Raw genomic sequence first — 20075 nt, 5'->3', positions numbered from 1 at the left:
CGGTACAGTATACCAGCAAGAGCCTGTGCGCCGGACTGGGGTGGATCAGCTTCCCCAGACGGCAATTTAAAGGGCCCGGGGCTCCAGCCACCATTACAGCCCCCAGGCCCTTTAAATAGCCGCCAGAGTCCCACCACCGCTACCCCAGGGCTCTGGGGACAATTTAAGGACCTGGGGCAGTAGCGGCAGTGGGAGCCCCAGGCCCTTTAAATCGCCGTCCGAGCCCCCTGCCGGAGCCCCAGGGTAGCAGTGGCAGCTGGGGGCTCCGGCACCAATTTAAAGGGCCCGGAGCTCCGCTGCACTAGCGGTGGCTGGGAGCCCCTGACCCTTTAAATCACCCCTGAGCCCTGGGGCTCCCAGCCGCCTCTGCAGCTGGTAGCTCCAGGGTGATTTAAAGAGCCTGGGGCTCCCAGCTGCTGCTACCACAGTCCCAGCCTGGGGCCCTTTAAATCTTGATTTAAAGGATGTGTAAAGGGATGCAGTGTTGCAGCACGGTCCTGGAGCTGTGTTGGGGGCCGGGATGCAGTGTTCCAGCACGGTCCTGGAGCTGTGTTGGGGGCTGGGATGCAGTGTTGCAGCACAGTCATGGAGCTGTGTTGGGGGCTGGGATGCAGTGTTGCAGCACGGTCATGGAGCTGTGTTGGGGGCCGGGATGCAGTGTTGCAGTGCTATCATGGAGCTGTGTTGGGGGCCGGGATGCAGTGTTGCAGTGCTATCATGGAGCTGTGTTGGGGGCCGGGATGCAGTGTTGCAGTGCTATCATGGAGCTGTGTTGGGGACTGGCATCCAGGACTTGGTGGTGATGGGGGACTTCAACTACCCAGACATCTGTTGGGAAAATAGCACAGCAGGGCACAGATGATCCAACAAGTTCTTGGAATGTATTGGAGACTTTTTTTTAATTCAGAAGGTAGAGACAACTACCAGGGGAAAGGGTGTGCTAGATTTGATATTGACAAATAGGAAGGAACTGGATGAGAATTTGAAAGTGGAAGGCAGCTTGGGTGAAAGTGATTAATGATCTGGGGTGGATTGCACCCTCAGCAAGTTTGCAGATGACACTAAACTGGGAGGAGAGGTAGATACCCTGGAGGGTAAGGTTGGATACAGAGGGACCTAGACAAATTAGAGGATTGGGCCAAAAGAAATCTGATGAGGTTCAACAAGGACAAGTGCAGAGTTCTGCACTTAGGACGGAAGAATCCCATGCACCGCTACAGACTAGGGACCAAATGGCTTGGCAGCAGTTCTGCAGAAAAGGACCTAGAGGTTACAATGGACGAGAAGCTGGATATGAATCAACAATGTGCCCTTTTTGCCAAGAAGGCCAATGGCATTTTGGGCTGTATAAGTAGGGGCATTGCCAGCAGATCGAGGGACGTGATCGTTCCCCTCTATTCAGCATTAGTGAGGCCTCATCTGGAGTAGTGTCCAGTTTTGGGCCCCACACTACAAGAAGGATGAGGAAAAATTGGAAAATGTCCAGCGGAGGGCAACAGAAATGATTAGGGGACTGGAGCACGTGACTTATGAGGAGAGGCTGAGGGAATGGGGATTGTTTAGTCTGCGGAAGAGAAGAGTGAGGGGGGATTTGATAGCTGCTTTCAACTACCTGAAAGGGGGTTCCAAAGAGGACGGATCTAGACTGTTCTCAGTGGTAGCAGGTGATAGAACAAGGAGTAATGGTCTCAAGTTGCAGTGGGGGAGGTTTAGGTTGGATATTAGGAAAAACTTTTTCACTAGGAGGGTGGTGAAACACTGGGATGTGTTACCTAGGGAGGTGGTGGAATCTCCTTCCTTAGAAGTTTTTGAAGGTCAGGCTTGACAAAGCCCTGGCTGGGATGATTTAGTTGGGGATTGGTCCTGCTTTGAGCAGGGGGTTGGACTAGATACCTCCTGAGGTCCCTTCTGTGACCAAGTGGGACTGTTCTTAATGTTTCCTCTGAATACTGTAAGGGTGCCTCAGCTTCCCATATGCATTTCTTAAGTCTCTAGGTGGTGCGATTAGGGGGTGTAATTGTTGCAGAGCAAAGGGCCAGGGTACATAAATGGCTGACACTCTGTCTCCTGGCAACTGATGGCCTGGGCCCTTCCCCCCTGCCAGGTGAGAGCTAAAGGGTTGGAGAACAAAGGAATCAGGTGACCTCCTGGCCCGGAAATGGGACAAAGCCCAGAGGAGGGGGGCTGGAGAGAGTTTCAGTTTGGGGCTGGCTGGGGACGTGGAGTGAAGTGCAATGTCTGGCTCACTGCCCCCCAAAATGGACCTGGCTTAGGGGTCCTGTTCTCTGTACCTACAAGCTCTGTTTTAGACCGTGTTTCTGTCGTCTAGTAAACCTTCTGTTTTACTGGCTGGCTGAGAGTCACGTCTGACTGCAGAGTTGGGGGGCAGGACCCTCTGGCTTTCCCAGGACCCCGCCTGGGCGGACTCGCTGTGGGAAGCGCACGGAGGGGCAGAGGATGCTGGATGCTCCGAGGTCAGACCCAGGAAGGGGGAAGCCGGGGGAGCTGTGTGTCCTGCAGACAGGCTGCTCCCAGAGAGGAGACTTCCCCAGAGTCCTGACTGGTTTCGTAGGGAGCAGCTCCAGAGCATCGTCCAGGGACGCCGTGACACCTTCCAACCCTGATATTCTATGATTCTGTGATCAGGAAATGATAGAGTTCATGATTCTAAGGAATGGTAGGAGGGAGAACAGCACACTAAAGACAATGGATTTCAAGAAGGCAGACTTTAAGAAACTCAGGGAGTTGGTAGGTAAGATCCCACGGGAAGCAAGTCTAAGGGGAAAAACAATTGAAGACAGCTGGCAGTTTTTCAAAGAGACATTATTAAGGGCACAAGAGCAAACTATCCTACTGCGTAGGAAAGATAGGAAGTCTGGCAAGAGACCACCCTGGCTTATCCAGGAGACTGTCAATGATCTAAAAATCAAAAAAGCGTCCTGCAAAAAGTGGAAACTAGGTCAAATTACAAAGCATGAATATAAACAAATAGCACAAGTATGTAGGGGCAAAATTAGAAAGTCCAAGGCACAAAACGAGATCAAACTAGCCAGAGACATAAAGGGTAACAACTACATTAGAAGCAAGAGGAACACCAAGGACAGGGTAGGCCCGTTACTCAATGAGGGCGGGAAATAATAACAGAAAATGTGGAAATGGCAAAGGGGCTTAATGACTTCTTTGTTTCAGTTTTCATCAGGGTTGGTGGTGACTGGACGTCTAACATAGTGAATGCCAGTGAAAATGAGGTAGGATCAGAAGAGGCTAAAATAGGGAAAGAACAAGTTAAAAATTACTTGGATAAATTAGATGTCTTCAAGACACCAGTGCCTGATGAAATGCATCCTAGAATACTCAAGGAGCTGACTGAGGAGATATCTGAGCCATTAGTGATTATCTTTGAAAAGTCATGGAAGACAGGAGAGATTCCAGAAGACTGGCAAAGGGCAAATAGAGTGCCAATCTATAAAAAGGGAAATAAAGACAACCCGGGGAATTACAGACCAGTCAGCTTACTACTGTACCCAGAAAGATAATGGAGCAAATAATTAAGCCATTAATTTGCAAACATCTAGAAGATAATAAGGTGATAAGTAACAGTCATCATGGATTTGTCAAAAATAAATCGTGTCAAACCAACCTGATAACTTTCTTTAATAGGGTAACAAGTCTTGTGGATGGGGGGGGAGAGCAGTAGACGTGGTCTATCTTGATTTTAGTAAAGTTTTTGATACTGTCTCGCTTGACCTTCTCGTAAACAAACTAGGGAAATGGAACCTAGATGGAGCTACTATAAGGTTGGTGCATAACTGGTTGGAAAATCATTCCCAGAGAGTAGTTATCAGTGGTTCACAATCATGCTGGAAGGGCACAACAAGTGGGGTCCCACAGGGATCAGTTCCAGGTCCAGTTCTGTTCAGTATCTTCAGCAGTGATTTAGATAATGGCATAGAGAGTACACTTATAAAGTTTGTGAATGATACCAAGCTGGGAGGTGTTGCGAGTGCTTTGGAGGATAGGATTAAAATTCAAAATGATCTCGACAGACTGGAGAAATGGTCTGAAGTAAATAGGATGAAATTCAATAAGGACAAATGCAAAGTACTCCACTTAGGAAGGAACACTCAGTTGCACAAATATCAAATGGGAAATGGCAGCCTAGGAAGGAGTAGTGCGGAAAGGGATCTGGGGGTCATAGTGGATCACAAGCTAAATATGGGTCAACAGTTGCAGAAAAACTGTTGCAGAAAAAGTGAACATCATTCTGGGATGTATTAGCAGGAGTGTTATAAGCAAGACGAGAAGTAATTCTTCCACTCTACTCTGCGCTGATTAGCCTCAACTGGAGTATTGTGTCCAGTTCTGGGCGCCACATTTCAGGAAGGATGTGGACAAATTAGAGAGACTCCAGAAAAGAGTGACAAAAATGATTAAAGATCTAGAAAACATAATATATGACAGAAGATTGAAAAAATTGGGTTTGTTTAGTCTGGAGAAGAGAAGACTGAGGGGACATGATAAGTTTCAAGTATGTAAAAGGTTATTACAAGGAGGAGGGAGAAAAATTGTTCTTCTTAGCCTCTGAGGACAGGACAAGAAGCAATGGGCTTAAATTGCAGCAAGGGTGGTTTAGGTTGGACATTAGGAAAATCTTTCTAACTGTCAGGGTGGTTAAGCACTGGAATAAATTGCCCAGGGAGGTTGTAGAATCTCCATCATTGGAGATGTTTAAGAGCAGGTTAGACACACACCTGTCAGGGATGGTCTAGATAATACTTAGTCCTGTCAGGAATGTGGGGGACTGGACTAGATGACTTCTGAAGGTCCCTTCCAGTCCTATGATTCTATGCAGTATTACAGCAATATCATGAGGCTGTGTTGGAAGCTGGGATACAGTGTGGCAGCACTGTCATGGAGCTGTATTGCCGGCTTGGATGCAGTGTGACAGGACTGTCATGGGGCTCTGTTGGAGGTTGGGATGCCGTATTGCAGCACTGACATGGATTTGTGTTTCTTTCTGTGCTGCAGTGTCCTGCAGCTGTATTGGGGGCTGTGATGCAGTGTTGCAGCGCTATCATGGAGCTGTATTGGGGGCTCGGATGCAGTTTTCAGCACTACCTTGGAAGTGTGTTAGGAAGTGGGATGCTGTGTTGTAGCAGTATAATGGAGCTGTATTTTGGGGCTGCAATGTAAAGTGATAGAAGTGTCATACAGCTGTGTTAGGGGGCTGGTATTTAGTGTTACAGTGTGATGCAGCAGGGACTGAGTGGAGCAGATTGACCTAGGAATGTTGCAGGGGAGTTTACTGGGACTGTCTGATCAGTGATAAGATAGCAGGGGGTGACTTCACTGGCTGGGATGATTCCTGAGCCGGGAGGGGGGTTGGGTCCAGGTGACACCTTCTGCCCGGGAAACTGGACAAAGGCTGGAGGAGGAACTGGGGGGAGGCTGGGGGAGTTGGCTGGAGGGGTTTCATTTTTGGAGTGAGCTGGGGAAGAGGAGGGAGCCCCCAAAGCTGGGGACTAATCTCCCTGTCCCCCAGAAGACCTGACTAAGGGGTCCTGTTTATGTCTACAAGCTCTGGTCTGGACTGTATTCCTGTTGTCTCTAATAAACCTTCTGTTCTACTGGCTGGCTGAGAGTCGTGGTGAATCACAGAAAGTGGGGGTGCAGAGCCCTGACCCCCAATCTCCATGACAACTGGTGACAGTGGTGGGATCTACTGCACCCCGGGGATGGCGCTTCCTGCAGTAAGTGCCTGGGGAGCAGTAAAACGAAGGGGGATTGACAGGCACCAGGGTGCTGAAGAGTCAGAGAGGAGCGGTTTCAGGAGGCGGAGGAGCTACGCTTAACCCCAGCGAGAAGGACTGTTGCAGTAACGGGGTCCGCCTGCGGACTGCAGTGAGCAGTCTCAGGGGCGGAGGAGTCTGGGCTCGACCCTGGGAGAGAGATGGTGACCTGGAGAAGGGCTGACACACTAGGGGTTCCTCCTGGAAACTGTGGGGATCTGCGAGCACACAGGCCTGTGAGTGGCCAGTGGGAAGATGTATGCGATGCGCCTTAAGAGCGACCTGGTGGAGCTGTGCAGGCGGAGGGGGCTGCACAGTGGGAAGTGCACCAAAGAACAGCTGATTGCCCAGCTGGAGGAGGAGGATCGCTGGGAGGAACCGATCCCTGTCTCCAAGGGAAGCAGCCTGGCAGATGCAGGGTGGGCACCAGTGTCTGTCGCAGCTGGGAGTGGTCAGGCAGCTGCCGAGGGCATCCCGAGACCCCTCCTACCTATGTCTCGAGTAGGGGCTGGGAGGAGCCCAGCGAATTCTGAGGGCGCCCTGACCCCGGCAGTCAGCAGGGGATCCTCCCGGCGGAGCTCCCCATCCCTGGAACTGAGGCGGCTGGAATGGGAGAGGGAGATAAAATTGAGAGAGTTGGAAAATCACGAAAAAGAGCGAGAGGATCACGAAAGGCAGCGTCACCATGAACTGGAGTTGGCCAGGCTGAGGAGCAGCGAGCCCCCGGCTGCGGTGAGTCATGGGGGACCCAGGACTTCACGGAGCTTTGATAAGTGCCTTCTGGCCCAGCGTAAGGAAGGGGAGGACATAGATGACTTCCTGATTGCCTTTGAGAACGCCTGCGAGATGCACAGGGTTGACCCTGCAGACAGGCTCCAGTTTCTCACCCCCTTACTGGACCCCAAAGCCGTGGAGGTGTACAGCTGAATGAAAGGGACGGAGGCAGGGGACTATGAACTATTCAAAAAGGCCCTGCTCCGTGAGTTTGGGCTGACTCCCGAGATGTACCAGAAAAGGTTCAGAGTCAGCGTAAAGCCCTTGAGGGCACATAACTAGAACTGGCCACCCACATGGAGGGATATGCCCGCAAGTGGTCAGATGGGGCCCAGATGAAGGGGGACCTGGTTAAACTGATGGTACTGGAGCATCTGTATGAGTGGTGCCCATCTGACCTGAGGCTGTGGTTGGTGGACAAAAAGCCAGAGAACCCGCAGCACGCAGGGCAGCTGGCTGACAAGTTTGTAAACAGTCGGCCAGGGGATAGCAGGGAGGAGTCCCAAAGGATCAGGCCCGCCCTGTTGCAGAGAGAGAGTCACCCTAGGACCTCCCAGAGGGGGACTATGGAGAACCCCCTTCCAAGGGGAACATCTGGCGTCAGGCCCAACCAGCCGGCTCAAGGGGACCAAAGGGACCTGAGCTGCTATCACTGTGGCCAGAGAGGCCACATACGGACCCAGTGCCCCAAGCTCAGGGACAGACTGAACAGACCGAACCCACCCAGGGTTAACTGAGTAGGGACCCAGCCGGACGAGGGGCAGACGGCCCAGGCAAGGGGGCTGGCAGCTTGCCAACTGGTCAGGAGGGAGGAGAGCCCCAAACCAGCTCTTCTGGAGGGCTGGATGCTCTGGACTGGGTTCGCAGTTTAGAAGGTGGGCACGGGGCTGTCCCTGCGGAGCGAGTGCCTTGTTCCCCTAGAGGTGGATGGGAGGAAGGTCAATGGATACTGGGATACGGGCACTGAGGTGATGCTGGCCTGGCCCAAGGTGGTGGCCCCAGATCGGATGGTGCCCAACACCTACCTAACCCCGACGGGGGTGGGCGGGACCCCATTCAAGGTGCCCCTGGCAAGGGTACATCTGAAATGGGGGCCAAGGAGGGCGCCAAGGATGTGGGGGTGCATCACCATTTGCCCACTGAGGTGTTGAGGAGTTGATGGGAGGTGACCTAGAGGACTGGCCAAGCAACTCCTGGAACACCCTAGTTGTGACCCGTAGCCAGAGCCGGCGCAGGACCCTATGCTGGTGGGGAGGGAGTGCACAGGAACAAGGCTCAGAGAGGCTGTGGCCTCAGACCCAGCCAGTGAGAGGGAACCGGGCCCCATCACTTCCCCAGCCGCTGAGTTCCAGGCCGAGTTGCAGAAAGATCCCTCCTTGCGGAAGCTCAGGGACCTGGCCAACCTCAGTGCGGCACAGACCATGAGGAGAGGTTGCCAGGAGAGGTTCCTGTGGGAGAAGGGGTTCCTGTACCGAGAATGGGCTCCCCCAAGGGAAGTGGAGTCCTGTGGGGTCAGGAGGCAGCTGGTGGTACCCCAGAAGTATCGCCGCAAGCTTCTGTACCTGGCCCATGACATCCCCCTCTCAGGGCACCAGGGAATCCGGCGCACCCGGCAGAGGCTGCTACAGAACTTTTACTGGCCTGGGGTCTTTACCACTGTCCGGCAGTATTGCCGATCCTGTGACCCCTGTCAGAGCGTGGGGAAGGCCCAGGACAAGGGGAAAGCGGCTTTGAGACCTTTGCCCATCATAGAGGAACCTTTCCAGAAGGTGGCCATGGACATAGTGGCACCTCTCAGCGAGACGACCCAGTCGGGGAAGAAATACATCACCGAATGCATCCGATGAAGTGAGCTATAGCTTATGAAAGCTTATGCTCAAATAAATTTGTTAGTCTCTAAGGTGCCACAAGTACTCCTTTTCTTTTTTACATTCTGGTGGTGGTAGGTTTTGCCACCCGCTACCCCGATCCAGTTCTGTGTGGACTATCGGAAGCTCAGTGCCATCACTGTATCTGATGCCTAACTCATGCCCAGGCCTGATGAGCTCCTAGACAAGCTGGGAGGAGCTCGATACCTTACCACCATGGGCCTTAGCTTCCACTGAAGCAGACACCATGGCAGTTGCGCTGCTGACCATTTTCAGCCAAGTGGGGTTCCCCAAGGAAGTCTTGACAGACCAAGGATCCAGCTTCATGTAGGCCCTGCTCTGGTGCTTGTGGGAGAAATGTGGGGTCTGGCACAATTGGGCCTCAGCGCATCACCCCCAGTCCAGTGGGCTGGTGGAGAGGTTCATTGGGACACTAAAGATGATGCTGAAAACCTTTATGAACCAGCACCCGCAGGATTGGGACAAGTACTTACCTCACCTGCTGTTCGTGTACAGGGAGGTACCCCAGGAGTCTGCTGGGTTTTCACCTTTTGAACTGTTATATTGAAGGAGGGTAAGAGGCCCCCTGGACCTGATGAGAGACGAATGAGAGGGGAAGGCCACTCCCAGTGGAGAGTCAGTGGTGGAGTATGTCCTGATCTTCCGAGAGAGACTTGCTGAACTCATGGGCCTGGCCAGGGAGAATCTGACAAAGAAAGAGAAAAGAACAAAATACAGGCCACCTGGAAAGGTCCCTTTAAGGTTGTCAAGCAATTGGTAAACTATGTGGTGGAGCTGTCTAACTGGGCGCAGCACTGTGAATATGATGAAGTCATATTATGCCAGAGGGAATGTGGTGCTGGCCGTGTGTGGACATTGGGAGGAGCAGGGAGATGACCCTTTAGTAGATCTATTCCCTGAGACAGGAGCTGGCTTCCCCCTGGAAACAATTCCCCTCTCGGATCAGCTAACCCTGCCCAGCAAGCTGAGATCAGGGGGGTGCTGCATCCATACCGACAGCTGTTTTCCAACCAGCCTGGATGCCCTAATCTGACTGTCCACTGGGTGCAGACAGGATCAGACCTGCCGATAAGATGCTCCCCCTTCTGAGTCACAGGGAAAACTGCTCAGGACCTGGAAAGAGAGGTCAGGGACATGCTGGCTTTGGGGGTGATCCAGCCATCTGCCAGCCCTTGGGCCTCACCGGTGGTGCTGGTCTCCAAAAAGGACGGGTCAATCCTGTTCTGTGTGGACTATCGGAAGCTCAATGCCATCACTGTATCTGATGCCTACCTCATGCCCAGGCCTGACGAGCTCCTAGACAAGCTGGAAGGAGCTCGATACCTTACCACCATGGACCTTACAAAGGGCTATTGGCAAGTGCCGCTGGATGCAGATGCCCGGCTGAAATCTGCCTTTATCACCCCTTTGGGGCTCTCTGAGTTTCTGACCCTGCCTTCGGCCTCAAGGGAGCGCCGGCCACCTTCCAGCGCCTGGTGGATCAGCTTCTGAGGGGAATGGAGAGTTTTGCCGTGGCGTATATTGACGACATCTGTGTCTTTAGCCAGACTGGGGAGGATCATGTGTCCCAGGTTAGACAAGTGCTGGACCGACTCCAGGAACCTGGGCTGACCATAAGTGCGGAGGAGTGCAAGGTGGGGATGGCCAAAGTATCTTACCTGGGCCACTGGTTGGGGAGCGGCTGCCTAAAGCCAGAACCAGTCAAGGTGGAGGTGATCAGAGACTGGCCCGCGTCCCAAACCAAAAAGCAGGTCCAGGCCTTTATTGGGATGGCAGGGTATTATCGAAGATTTGTGCCCCACTTTAGCGCCATAGCCACCCCTATCACTGAGCTATGCAAGAAGGGGAAGCCAGACAAGGCAGTCTGGACCGAGCAGTGCCAGGAGGCTCTCTGTGCACTAAAGGAGGTTCTAGTCAGTGGCCTGGTTCTGGCAAACCCAGACTTTGACAAGCCCTTTATGGTGTTCACCGATGCCTCAGACACGGGGCTGGGGGCGTTGTTAATGCAGGAGGATGAAAAGGGGGAGAGACACCCCATCGTGGACCTGAGCAAGACGTTGCTACCCCGGGAGCAGAACTACGCGGCCATCGAGAAGGAATGCCTGGCCATGGTGTTGGCCCTTAAGAAGCTAGAGCCCCGTCTCTTTGGGCGACATCTCACCGTGTACACCGACCACTCTCCCCTGACCTGGCTACACCAGATGAAAGGAGCCAACGCCAAGCTCCTGAGGTGGAGCCTGCTCCTGCAGGATTATGTCATGGACATGGTCCATGTGAAGGGAAGTGCCAACGTGATAGTGGACGTGTCCCAGAGAGGGGGCCCCGAACATCCCCAGGTCACTGGTCAGAGTGACCCCGCTCAGTTCAGTCTCGAAGGGGGGAGAGATGGGATGCAGCAGGGACTGAGTGGGGCAGATTGACCTGGGAATGTGGCAGGGGAGTTTACTGCCACTGTCTGATCCGTGATGAAATAGCAGGGGTAACTTCACTGGCTGTCACCTGAGCCAGGAGGGGGGTTGGATCCAGGTGACACCTTCTGCCCTGGGGAAACTGGACAAAGGCTGAGGGAGAAGCTGGGGGGAGGCTGGAGGGGTTTTGTTTTTGGAGTGGGCTGGGGAAGAGGAGGGAACCCCCAGAGCTGGGGACTAATCTCCCTGCCCCCCAGAAGGACCTGACTAAGGGGTCCTGTTTATGCCTATAAGCTTTGGTCCGGACTGTGTTCTTGTCAACTCTAATAAACCTTCTGTTCTACCGGCTGGCTGAGAGTCATGGTGAATCGCAAGAAGTGGGGGTGCAGGGCCCTGACTCCCCCAATCTCCGTGACATACAGCACAGTCATGGACTGTGTTGGGAGCTGGAATGCAATGTTGTAGTGCTGTCGTGGAGCTTTGTTGGTGGCTGGGATGCAGTGTTACAGCATGGCCATGGAGCTCTCTTGGGGGCTGGGATGCAGTGTCGCAGTGCTGTCATGGAGCTGTGCTGGAGGCTGGGATGCAGTGTTGCAGTGCAGTCATGGAGCTGTGTTGGGGCTGGGATGCAGTGTTGCAGTGCGGTCATGGAGCTGTGTTGGAGGCTGGGATGCAGTGTTGCAGTGCTTTCGTGGAGCTCTCTTGGGGGCTGGGATGCAGTGTGACAGTACTGTTACGGGGCTCTGTTCAGGGGCTGGAATCCAGTGTTGCAGCACTGTTATGGGGTTGTGTTTGGGGGCTGGGATGCAGTGTTACAGGACAGTCATGGAGCTGTGTTAGGGATTGTGATGCAGTGTTACAGCACTGTCATGGAGCTGTGTTGCAGCACATTTGTGCTGTGGGCATGTTGTGTTACTTTACTGCTTTTTTTCCTTGTTTGCAGTCCAACCCAGTGATGATTGATGCCAAAGAGGTGTCTGCTGCGCACAGGGCCCGGTACTTCTGGGGTAACCTTCCCGGTATGAACAGGTTGGTGAGAGCATGGTGAGAGAACCCCGAGTTTTGGGCCGTTTGCTTCTTGCATGATAGCGGAGCAGGGGCCGGGGGATTGCCAGCCAGCATAACTCATTTTAATCGTGCCTCTTGGAACCAGCCTTTGGAGCCCTTCAGCCCCTTAGTACTCAGCCTATTGCCTGTTGTTCGGTGCTACTGTAGGCATGAAGGGGCCAGGTCACCTGTGTGTGCTCCGAGCAGGGCACCCCAAGGCCGTGAGGAGTGCGGGTAATCGGGTTGTAGTTTTCACCCCCAGCTGTTTGCCCTCCACTCTGCAGAGCAGCCTTTGGGGGCACATGGGAGCTCAGAACTCTTGATTTCTACCCTGAGCACATCCCCACAAGGAGACAAAGTCCCAGGCTCCTCTCTCCACCAGGAATCCCGGCGTGGCTCCCACCAGCGTAGCTCAGCCCTTTCTGTTAGAGGAACGTTCATTGTGTGTTCCCATGGCCCTCGGCACCTGATGCTCACTCATTGCACGGGCAGAGCACTGAGAGCCCAGGCCAGGGAGCCAGGACTCCTGGGTTCTCTTTCAGGCTCTGACGTCAGCTCCCTCTTTGACCCTAGTCGAGTCCTTTCCCCTTGTATGCCTCAGTGTCCTCTCTGTAAGATGAGGATGAGACTTCAGCCAGTGCAGGGGGCAGGGCAGACGCGTTGTGAGTGTTTGTGAAGTGCTGGGTGGTGGCATCTGTGGTCCCATTCTGAGCAGGGCCAGAGTCAGCGGGGGAGAGGCAGAGAGTGATGTCCCTGCAGCAGCAGTGTGATCAGAGGGGCATGAGTGACTCCACCGAGCAGGAGGTTGTAACTGGCTCTCCTGCCTCTGGCGGAGGAAGTGGCGAGGCTGAATCACCTGGAAATTCTCCAGATTGGTCCAGGAGCTGCTTTCTCCAGCACAGCACCACCACCTCATTGCTAATGGATCGGTCCAGGAGCTGCTGTCTCCTCCCCCACCACCCCGTTACTAATGGATCGGTCCAGGAGCTGCTGTCTCCTCCCCCACCACCCCGTTGCTAATGGATCGGTCCAGGAGCTGCTGTCTCCTCCCCCACCACCCCGTTGCTAATGGATCGGTCCAGGAGCTGCTGTCTCCTCCCCCACCACCCCGTTGCTAATGGATCGGTCCAGGAGCTGCTCTGCTTCCTCAGGTCATTGCCAGTGCGGAGCTGCTCTGCCTCCTCCCCTCTGTCCAGGAGCGGCTCCACCTCCTCTCTGCATTGCTAATGGGTCGGTCCACAAGCTGCTCCATTTCCTCCCCCCTACGCTAATGGATTGGTCCACGAGCTGCTGTCTCCTCCCCCACCACCCCATGGCTAATGGATCAGTGCACTATGTGCTCCACTCCCCCCCAATGGATTGACCCAGGAGCTGCTCCATTGTTAATAGATCAATTCATGAGCTACTTCACCTGCTTTCTCCCTCCCATTGCTAATGGACCAGTCCATGAGCTGCTTACTCCTCCCCATTGCTAATGGACCAGTCCATGCTTCCTCACCCCCATTGCTAATGAATCAGTCCACGAGCTGCTTCCTCACCCCCATTGCTAATGGACCAGTCCACGAGCTGCTTACCGTTGCTAATGGACCAGTCCATGCTTCCTCACCCCCATTGCTAATGGACCAGTCCGCGAGCTGCTTTCTCCTCTCCATTGCTTATGAATCAGTCCATGAGTGTCTCTGCTTTTTCCCCCTGTTGCTAATGCTTTGATCCACGAGCTGCTGTACCTCCTCCCCACATGGCTAATGAATAGATCCATGAGTTACTCTACCTCCTTACTCCATTGCTAATGGATCGGTCCACGAGCTGCACCACTTCTTTTCCCACCATTGATAATGGAATGGTCCATGAGCTGTGCCCCTCCCCCCATGAGTAGGTTGGGCCCACAAGGTTGCCCGGGGGCCTTTATGGAGCAAGCAGGTGGTCGGTGGCACTGTGTGCTGGGAGCCCTGCACAGCCCTGGGCTGTTGGCACTGCCAGCGGGCCCTCGCCTGCCCCACTGCACGGCCAGCCCCCTTCGAGTGTACAGGCGCCGTGGGCGTGGCCAGCCCCCGTAGGGGATACGGCCACCTTGGGCGTGGCCAGCCCCTGTAGGGGATACAGGCACCATGTGTGCAGCCAGCCCCCGTAGCGGATACGGCCACCATGGGCATGGCCAGCCCCCGTAGGGTGTACAGGCGCCATGCATGTGGCCAGCCCCCGTAGGGTGTACAGGCGCCATGCATGTGGCCAGCCCCCATAGGGCGTACAGGCGCCATGCATGTGGCCAGCCCCCATAGGGCGTACAGGCGCCATGCATGCAGCAGCCCCTGTAGGGGATACGGCCACCATGGGCACGGCCGGCCCCCATAGGGCATACAGGCGCCGTGGGTGCGGCCAGCCCCCGGAGGAGATACGGGCGCCATGGGCAGGGCCAGCACCCGTAGGGGATATGGGCACCGTAGGCGCTGCCAGCCCTGTAGGGCATACAGGTGCCATGGGTGCAGCCAGCCCCCGGAGGGCGTACGGGCGTCGTGCGTGCAGCCAGCCCCCGGAGGGCGTACAGGTGCCGTGGGCGCAGCCAGCCCCCATAGGGGATACGAGCGCCGTGGGCAGGCCCAGCACCCGTAGGGCATACAGATGCTGTGTCCGAGGGGCACGGGTGGGAGCCTAGCCCCCTGGCGGGCGCATCTGGAACATGGCAGCAGCACTGAGTGCAGGGTTAATGCCCGTTCTCAACCTCCCGCCCTTTTGTCTCCTAGGCCATTGGCATCTACAGTGAATGATAAGCTGGAACTTCAGGAGTGCCTGGAGCACGGCAGGATAGCAAAGGTCAGTGCCTGAGCCTCTGTGGGGCAGCCAGGAGGCACTGGAGCATAGCCCTGGGAGCTGGGCCGTGCCTCCTCTGGGCCTTTTCCCAGTGCTGTCCTGACCCAGGGCAGCATCAGCCCCTGTGCTGAAGTGGGAGGGGGCACACACTGCACTGTGTCGCTTTGGGATTTAGGTCAAGGTGGGGCCATGGCCAACGGGGTGGGCCACGGCCAACCGGTATGGGGAGCAGATCCCAGCCAGCAGGGTGGGGCGGTGGGCAGCAGAGCAGGCCCAGTGAGGCAGGCAGAGGGGGCCAGACGTGGGGCACACTTTGGGAGCGGTTGGGAATCCCCGCACCAGGAGACGGGGCCTGTGACATTTGTGCTGCTCTTGGCAGTGGGGGGAAGGCACCTGCTTTGGCCCTGATGGACGTCAGAGGAAGATGCTCAGCTCGCTCCCCAAGGAGTGGCTCTGCCCCAGCTCGTGGGCTTACTTGAGACAGGATTCCTGTTCTGTGCTTCCATGGCCACGCAGCCACCACAGCGGGGCACGGGAGGGTAGCAAGGGGCTTTGGGGGATGCTGGTGATTCCAGCCCATCAGCCTGGCTTCAGGCAGGACCTAGTGACCAGGAGAGGGAAGGGACAGACTAGCCCAGCTGTTGCCAAGGGGCCAGGCCGGATATGGGAACTCCACCCTCGCCCCAGAGCAAGTCCAGAGCCAACAGAAGATGTGGATAAATCAGAATAATCCAGTGGCCCCACGAAGGTCTAGGCCAGCGAGAGACCTGAGACTGCTCTGAGCAGACAGGCGCCCTCGGAGCAGCTCTTGGGGGCTGCCTAGCTGGGCCCGCATCTAGGCCATGTTAGCCGGGGCGGGGGAAGTGGCTGCAGCTCTGGTTTGCTCAGAACGTTGCTTTGTCCCTTCTAGTTCAGCAAAGTGCGAACTATCACCACTCGCTCCAACTCCATCAAGCAGGGCAAGGACCAGCATTTCCCCGTCTTCATGAACGAGAAGGAGGACATCCTGTGGTGCACGGAGATGGAGAGGTACTGCTGGCCTGTAGGGGTGGGGCGGCTCCCTGGGTTTGCACCGTCTCTGGGCTGGTCTCCCAGGGCGGATGGGCACCGTTTACGCCGGTAGCCTGGGAAGGGAGACCTGGGGACTTGTACTGCTGGTTGTGCTGGAGGACTTGGATGGCTCTGAATGCACCAGGGGAGCTCTGTCGTTAAGGGCCAAGAGGGAGCTGAATCTCAGAGCGGGAGCTCGTTTGTTGGCATGAAGCAAACCAAGGTCTCTTAGCCTGACCGACTCCACGTCGCTCGCCCCTCCATGAGTCAAGCTTCATGTCCTTCACCTGCCACTTCTCCAGCAGGCAGCACAGCCCTGGACACGCACACAAGCCCCCTCTGCAGCTCTGCTTTGCAGGTCACAGAGAAGCCAAGCAGGGCCCCAGCCCAGTCTTGGCCTTCGCAAGACCATCTGTCTGCCTAGGTTTTCTCACCGAGCCCATCACCGTGGTGTCTGAGCACCTTTACCGTGTACTGACGTGGACCCGAGAATGTTACCGTCAAGCCTGGATCCTTTCAGGTGCTAAGTGGCTCCAAGGAGGAGGATTCCTGGGGCAGGAAATCAGCTAACCTGTGATCTTCCTGTCCCCTCCTTTCCATGCAGGGTCTTTGGCTTCCCGGTTCATTACACAGATGTCTCCAACATGAGCCGCCTGGCCCGGCAGAGACTGCTCGGCAGATCTTGGAGCGTGCCGGTGATCCGCCATCTCTTTGCTCCCCTGAAGGAATACTTCGCCTGCGTTTAAGACACACAGGAACTAGTGAAGTGGAACGAATCAGAAGAGAAGTGAAAATGTGGAACAAGAGAAAAATCAGCACCCAGAAGAGAGAAAGGATTAAACCCGATGGGAATCCACCGCGTCTCCCCAAGCGAAAGGGTTCGGTGTCCTCTCCTGAATTTTCAATGTTCAGCTTTTAGCCTATTTAAAAAAAAACAAAAACCGGTTTTTTTTGGTAACCTTTTAATTTTCCGCTCTTTTCTGGATGGGTTTTTCTGTTAGTTTGGTTTCTGCTTCTCGAAGCTGCGAGCGAGGCGAGAGGCTTTCCCGAGCTTGTGAGCAAGCGCTGTCGTAGCAGGAGGGCAAAGCCAGCAGGAAACACTAGCAGAAACCCAAGCCTAGAGAGGGGGACGCGAAGGAAAGGTTCTGCCGACCTGTCGCTCTGAGCTCGAGTTTTGTCTCTGGTCTGGTGAGCGTAGGAGCACACAGCAGGGCGTGCTCGGCCTGCGCTGTAACTTCCAGCACTGAGCCTTACTTTCTTCTACCAGCACCATCACTGGTGATGCAAAGCAAAACCAACTAGCAGGGAAGCCAAGAACACGCACCACACCACACACTTTTCTACAGTATTTCGGGTGCCTACCACACAGGAAACCTTGAAGAAAGCAGATCCTAGATGCCGCTGTTACCTCTTGTTTACAGTTTATATATATATGACAGATGTGAGAGATAGATAGATATATATATAAAAGGTACTGTTACTACTGTACAACCTGACTTCATAATGGTGCTTTTAAACAGCGGGGTGAGTCAAAACATCAGCTTCCACGTTGCCTTACGTGCCAGGGCTTTCCACAGAGCTCCGCAGGAGGGGAAACAATGCAGACTCAGTGCCGGGGGCAGGGGAGGTACTGGTCCCCCGCCCCCGGGCAGTGCGGGGGAGGGACGGGAGGCAGTCTCCGTCCCACGTCATGCAATAACCTTTTTATTTTCTAAAAGGAAGGCCCCCCCTCCCACGCACTGGGGAGAAGTGGGTCCAGGGCTGCCCCCGCCCGCCCACCCGCAGGGGCCGGGGGGGAGAGAAAGCCCTCGCCAGAGAATAACAACACACAAACGTACTGGTGCTTTTCTGTGTACGTCGCCTTTGGGTGTTCTTTTCTGAGGGGCTCCCCGCCCCTGGCCTGAGGCTGGGGTGCAGCACCGAGCAAAGCGATGCTTTGGGTCGCCTCCCAACCCACAGGCTGCAGTTTTACACTGAGAAGCTGATGCCACCTTTGATTCTTCTTGTCTCTTTGTTGTAGAATGAAGAACTCGACTGTAGGTTCATGCCGAGGTGGGAGAAGGGCCGGGCAGATGCCCCCCCATTGCTCATCCAGGCCTGGGGGTGCAGGGCAGAGCTCCGGCTGCCCTGTGGGGTGCTCCCGGCCCAGCAGGGAGGCTGGTTCTCTCTTTTTGTGGACGCTGTGAATTCTGTTTCTTTTAGTACTTGATTGAATTGCAGCTGTGCGGTCCCTTCCCGTTGGCCACCAGCGCGCTGCCCCTCGCAGTCTGGGCGGAGGGCGCATTCTCTGTGGGGCAGGAGATGGGCAAGGGCTAGGCTAGGAATCGCACTGGCAGGCCCCCCTGAGGGAGAATCCCCCCAGCAGAGCCAGGAGAGCAGCATCTCCAGAGGTGCTCCACCTCTGTTCCTGGATTCCGGGGGCTGGGGGCCCAGTGCCAGCCCGACAGGCTGGGCAGGCAGAGCAGAGGCAGTTTCCCCCCCGGCGTGTGCCCTATGCAGCACGCCGGGGGAAGCCAGCAGGCACTCAGGGGGGCAAGCATCTGCTACAGAGCGGCACCAGCTGGGCCAGGCTGAGATCCCAGAGGGAACTCTAGGGCAGCCGGGGGCATGATACATGCAGGTGGGCACATGGCCAAAGCTAACAGATCCAGGCCTTGTGCCCTGCTGTATGTGGGCATAGCCCTAGTGCAGCCAATTGGCACCAGTGGAGGATCTGGCCCTCCAGGGGCATTTGCTAGCATGGCCTGGAACAGCGGGCACAGAAGGAGCTTGGTGTCTGTCTTGGCCTCTCTGCTGAGTCTGCCAGGGGAGAGCAGCTGTGAGGGGCTTTCCCAGCACGTGTAAGTGTCGTCCCGCGGGCATTCGCCCCTGGCCTGAGTCTTGTCACAAGGGCACTGACCGGCCACCATCTCGATAACTTCCCTGCGCTGCCATTGGCTTGCCCCTCTCAGCCATGCCCAGGGCTGAGTGCCGCTGCCCACCCCACCCTGCGCATTGGCCTGCCCCCACAGTAACGCCCACCCCACACTGCGCATTGGCCCATCCCTCTCAATAATGCCCACCCCACCCTGCGCATTGGCCTGCCCCCACAGTAACGCCCACCCCACACTGCGCATTGGCCCATCCCTCTCAATAATGCCCACCCCACCCTGCGCATTGGCCTGCCCCCTCAGTAACGCCCACCCCACCCTGCGCATTGGCCTGCCCCCACAGTAACGCCCACCCCACACTGCGCATTGGCCCATCCCTCTCAATAATGCCCACCCCACCCTGCGCATTGGCCTGCCCCCTCAGTAACGCCCACCCCACCCTGTGCATTGGCCTCCCCCCACAGTAACGCCCACCCCACGCTGCCCCTTGACCTGCCCCCTCAGTAACGCCCCTCCCCCGCACATTGCCCTGCCCCCTCAGTAATGCCCCTCCCCCCATGCATTGCCCTGCCCCCTCAGTAACGCCCACCCCACGCTGCCCCTTGACCTGCCCCCTCAGTAACGCCCCTGCCCCGCACATTGCCCTGCCCCCTCAGTAACGCCCACCCCACGCTGCCCTTTGACCTGCCCCCTCAGTAACGCCCCTGCCCCGCACATTGCCCTGCCCCCTCAGTAACGCCCACCCCACGCTGCCCCTTGACCTGCCCCCTCAGTAACGCCCACCCCACGCTGCCCCTTGACCTGCCCCCTCAGTAACGCCCCTGCCCCGCACATTGCCCTGGTCTTTTCGAGGCACCAGGGGCTTGTCTGCGTGGCTAATGGCTGCACTGGGTGTGACGACAGGGCACCCGCTTCCCATGCAGCAGCAGCACCGTCCTGCGTGGCCCTGCCACGGCACGGGACGCGCCTGCTCCACTGCTGGGCAGGGACTTGCCACGGAGACAAGCCTGAGGCTCCTTTTGAAAATATTTGTCATTGAATTTTAAAGCCAGGCTAAGGAAATTCCCTCCCTCCTGCCCGTGCCAGAGCATGAGTGCGCCCACACGTCCATGCTGCGCCCACGCTGCCCTGTCCCAGCTCGCCCGCACGCCGTGGAGCTGTGTGAGGGATCGTGCAGTGGGAGCCACGCAGCCCCTCGGGGCCTGACCCACCGGTCACAGTTCCCCGCCCGGAGGGTGGTCCCGCAGCGCTTGGCGCTGGGCTCGCCTCTCCTGGGGGAGGCAGCGGTGAGAGTCCCAGAGCCAGGCCAGTGCCAAGCGCTGCAGAATCCCCCCGCCGGGTGCCGAGAGGGGCCGGCTTTAATGCCACGGGCTGGGCAGTGATTGCACATGCACCCCCCGTGAGTACGGAGGTGCACGGACGGAGGGACACTGCCCACCC

The 20075-nt window shown here is 56.2% G+C and overlaps 1 protein-coding gene across 19 annotated transcripts in view; it reads left to right on the top strand.

Annotated features, from left to right (window-relative positions):
• Nucleotides 1-18118, top strand: part of DNMT3A (DNA methyltransferase 3 alpha) — a 242092-nt gene extending 223974 nt beyond the window's left edge. For 11 of the 19 annotated variants that reach the window (XM_038394727.2, XM_043509959.1, XM_038394733.2 and 8 more), the window contains 4 exons: nucleotides 11804-11904; nucleotides 14649-14718; nucleotides 15626-15744; nucleotides 16370-18118. In XM_038394727.2, coding sequence (XP_038250655.1) covers nucleotides 11804-11904; nucleotides 14649-14718; nucleotides 15626-15744; nucleotides 16370-16511 — 432 coding nt within the window. In that variant the 3' untranslated portion in view covers nucleotides 16512-18118. The remainder of the gene's footprint in view (nucleotides 1-11803; nucleotides 11905-14648; nucleotides 14719-15625; nucleotides 15745-16369) is intronic. The other 8 variants (XM_043509964.1, XM_043509969.1, XM_043509972.1 and 5 more) reach the window with 1 other exon arrangement.
• The last annotated feature ends 1957 nt before the right edge of the window (nucleotides 18119-20075 follow it).

Source organism: Dermochelys coriacea, chromosome 3 (genome assembly GCF_009764565.3).
Source record: "Dermochelys coriacea isolate rDerCor1 chromosome 3, rDerCor1.pri.v4, whole genome shotgun sequence".
NCBI classification, from domain to species: Eukaryota; Metazoa; Chordata; order Testudines; family Dermochelyidae; genus Dermochelys; species Dermochelys coriacea.
The sequence above is the reverse complement of the archived record's forward strand: the minus strand, read 5'-3'. Positions and strand labels throughout refer to the sequence as shown.